Genomic DNA, 11294 nt, shown 5'->3' with positions numbered 1-11294 from the left:
CCTGGGGGAAACACCTTACTGCCTTCACACTCCTGTCGCAGAGGGCAGTACGACTTTACCCCCAGACCGCCTCGTACCACGATTACTCGTAGTGCGGGGTCTCGCTGCTCTTGGTCTGGCTGTTCCCCTTTGGCCTTCCTGGCATGGTTGTACCTTGTGGAACGAAGTTCCAGCCAGTGTAGCCCGTGGGATCATTGCGGCACTCATGCCCGACTACCGCGTCAAGGTGGCAGCTTTAGGTCAGACAGCACTTGTCGTAAAGTGAAGGTCGTCATCGACGGCATAACTTTGGTATTCAACAAAGGTTTCACTGCTGTATCTGCAATTCGTGGTTGGATGTGGGCTGGGATACACCAAGGGAGGAGAACAATTAGGGCCCTCAAACAAAGCCTTCGGCTCAAAAGTCTGACCGCAAACCAGCGGTGCTTGGCGAGAAATCCAAGTTCATTAACAATTTCACGGAACTATTCGCCACACATGTTCCAACTCCCACTGACTGGAAGGTCCGTGGTTCAAACCCGACTTCTGAATCTCGACTTATGTCTAGGCCTAGGCAACCTGGAAGTTCCCAACCCTGCTTCATTGTTCAAACTCGACTTCTGAATCTCGACTTATGTCTAGGCCTAGGCAACCTGGAAGTATCCCAACCCTCGTGCTTCATTCTGGTGGCATGGAACCGAAATGGTGCTGCAGTTAAACGTTGGTCAGTCCTCTAACCTTTGACGTGATCAACTGCAAGTGTCTCGCAAACGTCTCCCAGTATAGCTCAATGGGGCCTTGGATACATAAACCGTCACAGCACGGTAAGGTCTAGTCTTTTTGTGACGGACAAAGCGAAGATGTGGTCTGTGCAATCCCAGACAGGACGGAATGCAGCTTGTTTCTGGTGATTCTGTTTCTGCTGATGGTGGATCAACCTTCTTGGAATGATACCGGAGAACACCTTGAAAGTTATGGTCGCAAGGCTGATGATCTGGTAGTTTTCTTGCAACCTTTTTGGATTACAGGAATCACCATCAAGGCACTCCATTCCGTCGGATTTTTCTTTTCAGACGTTTCGGAGTGGGCTGGTTCGTTTGTCCTCAACGGATTCACTACTTCGAAGGGTGAAGGGTTCAGACCGTCTGCTTCATGTGCTTGCCTCTGTAAAGCAATGAGGTTGCACGTTGGACTTCCGTGGACGATGGCGGACTGATTTCAAAGCCTCACTCGGGATTTGTTAGTAGCAAGGTAACGGGGCTCAGCTAAATTGTCCTATAAAGTGTTCAACTTCTTGTTCAAGACGACGTTTCTGTGAGTGGATTATTTTTTCATCCTTTACGAAAAACTCCTTCACTAACGCCCACCGTCCTCCGTATGGTCGTTTGTTACCGGTATAGTTTTCCTGGCTTCAGTTGGTGCTGCCGCTCGCGACGACACCTAGTGTCCACCAGGCTGTCCGAGCGACTTCGGGCAGCCGGTTTCAGAAGGCTCACACGCAGAGTTCGGTTTCGAACCACGAATATTCCGGTGAGTAAGTTCGCGCCTTCACCACAGCCATCAAGGACGATTCCCATGCTGTTGCATCTGGATCACCAGATATCCGAGGAGTAAAGTGCGAGAAATCTGGGTTCGTCCGAGGTAGTTTGGGGCGTAAGAACGCACTGGGGTTTTGTGTGATGTTTACATCGGGTGAAAGGGAACAAGTTTGAGGCAGATCTACCGGTTGCCAAATTTTACACAAAATACGAATGTAGCAATGTAGGAAAGACTCCTTGTAGTTAAGGATTTATCTTAATTCACTTTTCAAGCAGATGGTTAGATACGGAGCAACGGTTAGGTGTTTGACAGCTAGATCAGAAGGAACTGTATGGGGGACATATGAGGAGGAGTCAGTGGCCTGTAAAGGCCAGTGGTACTCTCCGGTCCAGGTTGTAGAGGTGGATTTAGTTGAAGTGCCCCTCGAACCACTGATTCATACGTTTTACTCAAGGTAGTGGGAGAAAGTAGGAACTTGTCCGAGGATCCTTCCCCTAGCCTCCGAATCAAGAGTCCAAACCATGAGAGAACAGCTGTCCGGGTTTTCTTGAGGAACCCTTCCAGGTGCCAATGACTCAACAGTTTGACCTACTTGGCTGCAGAGTGCTGGCATGGCACAAGGGTACAGGGCCTGCGGCAGTACTGTCTCACTCCTAATGCAGCTGAGTCCAGTAGGCACCTGGGCAGTTGGAGATATGTCGAAAATACTTATTGGTAAATCTTTTACCAGGATTTCTCATCTGTTAGTGTAGCTTCCGTAACGGTAGAGGTAAGCACGCTGTGCCAATTGTCCTTTCGCTTAGCGGTTAATTGATCCTCATAAACACCGAATCTGTCTTCATGCAGTCAAACAGTGCATCAGAGCAGGATTAGCATCACCCCAAAATTTAAAAAAATTTGTAAGTCGCATTTGGTTGCACGACCTCTTATTTTTCTCATCTTCCTTCCGCCATTCTAGCCGGAGCAGTTTGTGAATCTCGGTATTGAACCACCAAAAGGAGTCCTGCTCTTCGGTCCACCGGGTACTGGCAAGACACTATGTGCGAGAGCTGTGGCAAATCGAACCGATGCGTGCTTCATCCGAGTGATCGGTTCGGAACTGGTTCAAAAATATGTGGGTGAGGGCGCGCGCATGGTACGAGAGCTTTTCGAGCTTGCCCGGAGTAAGAAGGCGTGCATAATATTTTTTGATGAAATCGACGCGGTCGGAGGTGAGTAGTGAATTTTACCCATAACAAGCACTCACCTTTTAGGTGCACGTTTCGACGACGGAGCTGGCAGCGATAACGAGGTGCAACGAACGATGCTAGAGCTGATCAATCAGCTGGACGGTTTCGATCCACGCGGGAACATTAAGGTGCGTTACAATTGAACTATATCTAGTAACTGCTGCCACTCAGTTGTCACAAAAGTGTTACAGCTGTGACGTGAATTTGTAACAGAGGTTTCATTGGCCAGATCTAATTGCTCTCCGTTTTAGAAAATAGCATTTGCATTGCCTCGAGTAAATTACAGATTATAGGGACTGAAGAGGTGTTGTGGTTTCAGTAAGGGCTTTCCTCCTGCTCAGAAAGGAAGGACTTCCGGCAGTCGATTGGCACTGTAACCTGTCTACTTAAGAGTTACTCAAGCTCTTGATCAGTCGGTCGTAATCTCTTACCTACTAATCGAAAGTCAGCAGCCTTGAATCTCCACAGAGGTTCGTGGAATGTGCACCACTGATTGTTCTCATTTGAAACGAGCATCTAGTGCTTCTCAGCTTTCCAACCGTGTGGGACAGTGTTGTTTTTATTGCCATTCACTAGAACCATTTTGGTTATATCCTGTCATTTTCCCCGCTTTCAGGTCCTCATGGCCACTAACCGCCCAGACACCCTTGATCCTGCGCTCGTACGACCCGGTCGGCTGGATCGGAAAGTTGAGTTCAGTCTACCCGATCTGGAAGGTCGTACACACATTTTTAAGATACACGCGCGCTCCATGTCCGTTGAGAAAGACATCCGGTACGAACTTCTTGCTCGACTTTGTCCGAATAGCACAGGTGAGAGAAGCTTATGGGCATTCCGTTGGGCTGTTTAAGCTAGAAGTCGTAAATGGCTTTTTTCATCTTACTGTCACAACTTTGTTCGCCCTCTTCTTCCCTCACAAGGGTAATTGAAGAGTCCTTTCAGACACTTCCTTCGGGTAATCTTACTTTTAGATTAATCGTTACTGATACTGAGAGACAACACAAATGCCTTAGTTGGAGTTTTAACGCCACTGATTTGTCGTATTCTGATGTAGCCCAGTGTAACAGAGTGGAATTACTACGCATCAGCTTAATATCTCGTCCTACCTCGTTGGGAGGATTCCCTCCGCTGAGAGACTACATACCACAAACAGTGTTCTCTTTACGGAGCGTGTATCTTGCAGACACGGCGCCTATTGGCACCGCGCTTTCCAGCATTCCCATCAGTGTGCTTGAATGGCTTACTATTTCGTGCGTTATGCCATTTTCCATTGCATCCGAAAAGAACTACGATTCTGTTTCTGATCCTGAAGAACAAGAATCAACGCTTGTTGACTAAGTTAGTTTGCTTTGCGAAAGTGCGCTGTGTTAACTCATTTTTCAACACCTACTCCTTCATTCCAGGTGCCGAAATCCGCAGCGTCTGTACCGAGGCTGGTATGTACGCGATCCGCGCCAGACGAAAGATGGCAACTGAGAAGGACTTTTTGGAGGCAGTCAACAAAGTGATTAAATCATACGCTAAGTTCAGTGCCACACCGAGATACATGACTTACAACTGATGATCGTTGGTGTTATGTTCAACGTCGGTTAATATAACTTATTTCCCCGCCTAAATGACTCATTCTTGCGGTCGTTAATATCAAATTAAGCGGGGCAGTTTTGTTGAGCACAGGTGTCGATCGAATCAGTCTTAACCTCCCATCGGTCACCAGGTACACTGAAATAAACAAACTCAATAATTGGGCATCTTCATGCTGTTCACTCCAGCATGGGTCCTGTTGGGTCTCGTGGTGGACTTCATATCCTAGTCATCTCTACAAACGATTCAACCGCTTCTCGGATGCCTCACGGACACAGCCACCGTTATGCTCATCTCATTCTCGTAGGGGACTGGTCACCTATGCACCTATTGATTTCCTGGAGAACCTGGTCCGTAATTAACATCCCAACTCACGTCTCTGCAAGCTTTGGGACCGATAGATGTCCCAAAAACAAGCAGAAGAGATATATTTCAATTGGTATACGAGGTGACGTTTGAAACCATGTTCTATACTACTACTTGAAAAAACGAAAGTTCCCAGCACTGGCGGACCAGTTGTCGACTTGGCCTTAACTTCCACTATCTTCACACACTTATGTTTGAAGAGTTCATGGTTACCGATAATATGAAATCTAGTCTGCGCTTTCAATAACGATCGTTGAACTGCCGTGAACATAGTGGGTGAAAGTTTGCTGTCATGATTAACTGGTTTTCATTATTCATTGTCTATCACGTCGCCCCATGCAGTGTCTCAATGGGCATGTCTCACGTGCAATCGGGTTATTTGGTGCTAAGAAACCAATGGAAGATGGTGCTGTTTTCTAATGTGTATTGCCTATGCTGCTCAAAGCATCGGAGCTCCAAAATTAATTTTTACTGTGAAAAGAAAACGGATGTTGGTCGAGATCTCACTGTAAGCGAAGAAGGCACTTCCCTTGTCGGACAAAAATGTTGTTAGCACAATATTGCCTTCGTACAAGTCTACCGGTTTATTTTGCTGATGAGATGGACCGATCCGCCCACGAATTGCCAACTACGGTAGCAGCAAACGCAACACGAGGTGTATGCGCTTGCGCAGTCAGTTTGTCTCTGCACATAATGTTCACATAAAGACTAGTGGTAAGTTAAACAGCTTTCAAGATCGACAATCAAACATCGTGCGTTTCAGAAATCACATTTCACAAGGGTTTGATGCGTGATTCTTCGGAATTAGCAAACTACTTCTTGCTGAGTGGCTGGAAAATCAGTTCACATGTCACCCACCGATTACTCGCTATGTCTTGAAGAGCGAAATTGTGTAGAACCCATAGCAGTGTAGTATGCTGTGTACGCTGTGAGCCTAACAGGGTGGTGGAACGAAGTGAAAAAGCACGGGAGGTCCGATTAGCGTTTTAGTGCTTGCGGTAAAACTATCAGTACACCAAGAAACCAGATTTCTAAATGTTCCCGACCGCATGCTTTCAAACGAACGCCACCATACAGCCGATTGGTCAGAATGACGCAACGCCAACATGACCTCTCCGGACACCCGGTTGTATAGAAAGGCTATTTCCCTAGCACCGAACATTCTTGAACATCAGCTCAGCAGTGATGAGTCGGTTGAACAGATTAGTCAAGCCATACAGTTCCATCTATGTGGCGTAGATCTTTTTGCCAAGCCTTGAAAACCGGTGTAGTTGAAAATCTCCGCCTATGTGTATTATGTACTTGGTAGGCGCTGCATTTGTGAACATGACTCACTCACATGGCCAGTGGCGCTTCTGTATCAAGTACATCGCAGTACACAGCTGTCCGACTTCCCATTCCAGTTAATAATAAAACCCGCAATCAGTGAGAGAGGCATCAATGGCACCCAAACGTTTCTTAACCTCTTTCATACCCTTCTGCCACGTCAAGGGTAGGCCACCTCTCTGCTTTCATCACTCCCATTTGGGCACGGAAAGCAGCGCGCCCTTCGGCACACGGAATACATCTAGCTAGTGCCGGACTAATTCTTCAATGGAGAAACCAAACACTCGCTTTACAATTGCCTCATTTCAGCATGTCCGACACCAAGCCACACTAACTAGGTCCAGAGACAACATGAATACGTCTCAGCTTCACTGCTCGAACAGGCCAATTCTCACAGCCATACAACAAAACAGTCCCAAATGTAGTCTGATTCACACGTCATTTGAGATTCGGGGGTATACCGCTTTGACACCATAAGTGTCTCAAACTAGCAAGCGCAACCCGAGCCTTACAGATTCGTGCACTGACCTCATCTGTCACACTACAATCGGAGATAATACAACTTCCAAAATATGGAAAACACTCCACAACGTCGAGTACCTCCCTGACTGGATGTCCAGGAGCATGACCTTACAGTTTGTGGGTGCAAAGGACATACCAGACGGCAGGATGGCGTTGGTCGGTCAATTCAGAATCACCTACACCTTCCATTTGAAGACGAGAACGATATCTGGATACTCCAGGTCGACGAGGCTTTTGTCAGAGGTTATTGAATACCAGGGTTCTGAAGACCTTTCATCGTTCGTCTCACTACCCAATCGACCTCGAAATGAATTAAGAATGGAGATAGTGGGGCAGCCTTGAGGGACACCGCTTTATGTACCGAACCTTTTGGAGAGCTCTCCGTATATCACAGCTGGAATTCTGAGAATACAAATAACTTAATACGTCCGCCAACTGCCAGGGCATTACTTCATGGGCAAGCGTGTCAAGTAAAACAGACCGTCAACTGAGTCGAATGTGCCTGGGAAATCCAGGGATACTAAAACTGTGGGTCGTTTGTGTGCACGTTGTTCCAGCACCTGAAGGAGTGTGGAGATTTGGTAAAGCAACTCCTACCAGGCCGGAATCTCGCTTGCTGCTCTCGAGTCAGTGTTTCCTCGATCACCATAGGGCGGCGAGGTACCACTTCTCGATGTGCACTATCGGACTTTCGTGTCTGCTATCACTAGCCACTTTGGAGACAAGTTTGTGTATTGGGATCCTTCATGTGACCACTTGGTGTTTTATTTTATGTAGAAAACGAATTCTGCGTCCAGACTTTCGTTGAAAGGACACCCGGTGGTTATTGTTGGGAGGTGAGGTGACCTCTCAAAACATCAACTTCAAAACAAGTTTACGGAACCACAGTGATGTGGTTGTAACTGACGTTTCAAAAAAAATAATTGTTCAGCTATACTGCCCGAAGGGTGAGGTACTGCCCGGTTGCCCAAGCTTAGACAGGGGCAGTCGATTCGCTCCGGTTGGATTCGAACCACGGAGCTTTCGGCATGTTCTCGCCTTCACCACCGAGGTGCAATAAAGTGCGTGATATATTAGGAGCACTCTTTATTGAGGTCAAGTATTCTAGACCTACTCGCTCTAACCATTCAGTCCCAAGAACTCAAATTGAAAAGCAAAATCCTCACCAACGCGGTGCTGGTAAACATCCCGTCAGTCCTCAGGATTTGGATGGAATCTATCATCCTCAGGACATCCGCACTAAATGAAACAGAATTCCGACTCCTGGTGCAAACAGAACCCTCAACTGCGCGCGCCATCCATATTGCTCAAGCCTAAATGGCAAAAATATTTTATAATCTCGGTAGCTGAATGTGTAGATTGCTGTCTGTCCTTCAGGTCAGAGGCCGTTTTGGAAAACCCAACTATGGACTAACCAAACTAAAATGGAATTTGAGGACCAGAGTAAGTTCGCTTCCGAATGCAGGGGTTAAAAGGGTGGAGCCGGTTAGAAATGATGGCCGACCAGTTTTTGGATGGAATGTCATGCGTGTGTCTCAGTATATGGATCCTCGACGGAACTTCCATTTCGTTGGCTCGCAACTGTTACAAAAGGCCGGTTAGTGCAGGGAGATGAGTATACGTCTACGAATTGCCTGACCTCAATATCCGCAAACATTGATCATAAAGATCGGTAATATAAATACATATAGGCGACTCAGGCGCGATTATCGTGTGTTGCTGAACTGCCGCACAGCGGATGAGAATGAAACAAGCAAAAATGAACGATTGTATTTACAACCACCCGAATCTATCGCTTCTCAAACCTATTATGTATCTTCTGTTGCAATATTTTACTCGACCGAGCAATACATGCACAAAGCCAAATCATTCAGTCCTCCATTCTAGGAAAGGCTTTACGCAACCAACCACAGCACGCTCCTTCAAATTCCTAGCTTCATTTGGTGGACAGTCGTTCCAGTCCATCACTTCCCCGTGAAGCTCGTAAATTCGATTAAGGCGTGCTACCCATCAGTGAAAGCTCACATCCGGTTATACAGCAAACGGATCGCCAAGTTCGACGTCATGTCTGGCGTATGGCAGGGCTACCCATTGTCACAGGTACTCTTCAACTTCGCGATTGATCGGTCGCTTGGAGAGGTATCAGAGGGGTAATCCGGTGTCAAGTTAGCTGCTTAAACCCGGATAGCTGATCATGAGTATGCTGACTATATCGTTCGCTTTAGCAATGAATTTGAATAAGCCTAGTGTGTGTCGAATAGGCAAACTTAATACTCAACACGCAGGCACAAAAAGTTAAATGATCGGATCGGTTGCCAAATTCACCTACCTTGTTTCCACCGCTTCATCCAACGGGGCGAAACTACCAGTTGAAGCCTTCACTTTACACAATGTCCACAATGTCGTTATCGCCTCGAGAATAAGTGGAAACACAGTTCACTACGGTCGAGGGTGACACGGAAAAATTCGGTGCCCAAGATGTGTGCCCAATCCATCACTGGAGCCAACATCGAATTGCGTCTTGTGTAGAACTGGCAACTGATCTCACCTCTAACCCTGATGCCATGAACCCCAAAAACGTCATCGGGGCCAATTAGGCCTACCTCACGACAGTCGCTTTGGAGTAAGGTAATGGTAAACCCATTACGACGCTGACATATCACCTGAGGTAGATCAGGGAATACACCAAGCAAAATTAGATCTAAAAGTCTGATGTAGTTAGTTACTTCGAAGCAGTTTTTTTTACCGTGACTACCGTCTTTTATTGATTGTATTCGTAAAACACTTTTTACTGAGTTAAAATGTCAGGAAACTCGGTAATAGAACGCAAAGTTGTGCGGACGGTACGCAAACCTTTCAGAAAATATAATCGTACGCAGTAATTCACCTAATAGTTTTCCTTCATCATGCGGTCTTCAGTTCTATTCCAATTGGAATGGGTGAGAAGACTCGCAACAGAGGCGATCCGAGGCAGCGACTACCCAATTGTGCGATAAGTGAGGTTTTCTTAGAAAAATGTAAGCCGCATCAATAATCTTCACAATACGAATAGCTTTCTACACACAATTCATATACTTTGTTTTTCAAACCGTACGAATTTCACTACGCGAATGTTCCGCTGCATCTCATCAGAGCCTAGTTTCCATAACCTACTGATAGCCAATCGGATCATCCTATTTTGGTAAGCCAGCTAAATGAATGACATCACCGTACATTTTAGGCGCTTACATATCACGGTCGGCGAGGTGCCGTGGTTTTGTATGCTGAAAGTTCAAACTCGGGTGCATACAGCTCCTTGATTCAGCCTAAAAAACGTCAAGACGAAAGCGCGTGTGAGATTTGGGACACAGAGATGACAAAAAGGGTAGTTAGATGACCTAAACGTGGTCCGGACTTGGGGAACATCGGCAAAAGTTGAGCTTTTGGGAGGAGACACGCGTTTCCTGGGATAATGTCCAAGACGTTTCACTTATGTTTAAGTCTATTGACCTATGGTCAAATGAAGAACGCATACGTTCGGACTGGTTTTAGCAGCTGCAATACATGAATAAACAGTTGGATTCACGGCGAGCGTTCTTGAAGGCCGAAGTTGCAGCCCCGTGTAAACACAAGTTTCTCAACCAGATTGTAAGGGAGCTAACTCTCTGGGTGTAAGCAGAGATAGAAGGCCCGATCAGTTAGACACTCATGCTCTATGTGAAATTTCAGGCGGTTTTCCACCTGAGAATTATGTTCATAAACCGAACTCGGTCGACAAGGGTTCCACTATTGTGATTCGTCTCAGGAACAAAAAACGGAACAGCCAGATGTAAGCTAATTCCATCATTCAGACCTACCCACATATTGCCGGCGCTGGATACCAGCAGGTAATTCGTATTTATCAGGCTTCACAAATGTCGACTAGAAAAATGTCAAGCAGTTAGGAGTTACAAAATAAACAAGCAACCGTACCGTGAGTACTCTCGACAAATGCCTTAGTGATGCAATACATCACAAACGACTTTCCTTCCGTAGCCCTACTCAGTTACGACTGGGTAGCTGGTATATTGCACGTCAGTAGGCACCCTGATGACAGGAAATATCGACCCTCATGCATTATCATCATATCTCGACCTAAAGCTCCCACCTTGACGCGGTAGTCGGGCATGAGTGCCGCAATGATCCCACGGGCTACACTGGCTGGAACTTCGTTCCACAAGGTACAACCATGCCAGGAAGGCCAAAGGGGAACAGCCAGACCAAGAGCAGCGAGACCCCGCACTACGAGTAATCGTGGTACGAGGCGGTCTGGGGGTAAAGTCGTACTGCCCTCTGCGACAGGAGTGTGAAGGCAGTAAGGTGTTTCCCCCAGGTGACCAACATGTCCAAATTTATGGAAGCAGCGATGGTGCCTTCCCCCGAGGAAGGACGAGTTAGAAAAGGTCGGCCCCAAAAACCCCACACTCCGATCGCCCAACGGTGCGAGCCCGGTGCTGCTCAAAAGGCACCTGCTGTGCGCAGCCGCATCAGGAATGAGACAGTAATGCCTTATTCCCTGCGCCCTCGGGTTAGGCCAACCCTCTGCAGCCGAGCAGGTCAGACTATTGAGTCATCGGCTCCGGGCATAGTCCCCAAAGAAAACCCTACATTCTCCCACTGCCTCGTGGGTCAGACTTTTGAGTCAGAGGCTAGGGTCAGAGTCCCCGAACAAAACCCTACATTCTCCCACTGCCTCGTGGGTCCGACTTTTGAGTCAGAGGCTAGGGTCAGGGT

The 11294-nt window shown here is 47.1% G+C and overlaps 1 protein-coding gene across 1 annotated transcript in view; it reads left to right on the top strand.

Annotated features, from left to right (window-relative positions):
- The window catches only part of T265_10611 (hypothetical protein), a gene marked incomplete at both ends in the record, with an annotated part of 9957 nt that extends 5597 nt beyond the window's left edge, over positions 1-4360 (top strand). The window contains 4 exons of the mRNA XM_009177033.1: positions 2477-2729; positions 2772-2875; positions 3364-3559; positions 4151-4360. Of these exons, the coding sequence (XP_009175297.1) occupies positions 2477-2729; positions 2772-2875; positions 3364-3559; positions 4151-4308 (711 nt within the window). The remainder of the gene's footprint in view (positions 1-2476; positions 2730-2771; positions 2876-3363; positions 3560-4150) is intronic.
- Positions 4361-11294: the final 6934 nt, after the last annotated feature.

Source organism: Opisthorchis viverrini (genome assembly GCF_000715545.1).
Source record: "Opisthorchis viverrini unplaced genomic scaffold opera_v5_388, whole genome shotgun sequence".
Taxonomy (NCBI): Eukaryota; Metazoa; Platyhelminthes; class Trematoda; order Opisthorchiida; family Opisthorchiidae; genus Opisthorchis; species Opisthorchis viverrini.
This window is presented reverse-complemented; position numbering and strand designations above follow the sequence as displayed.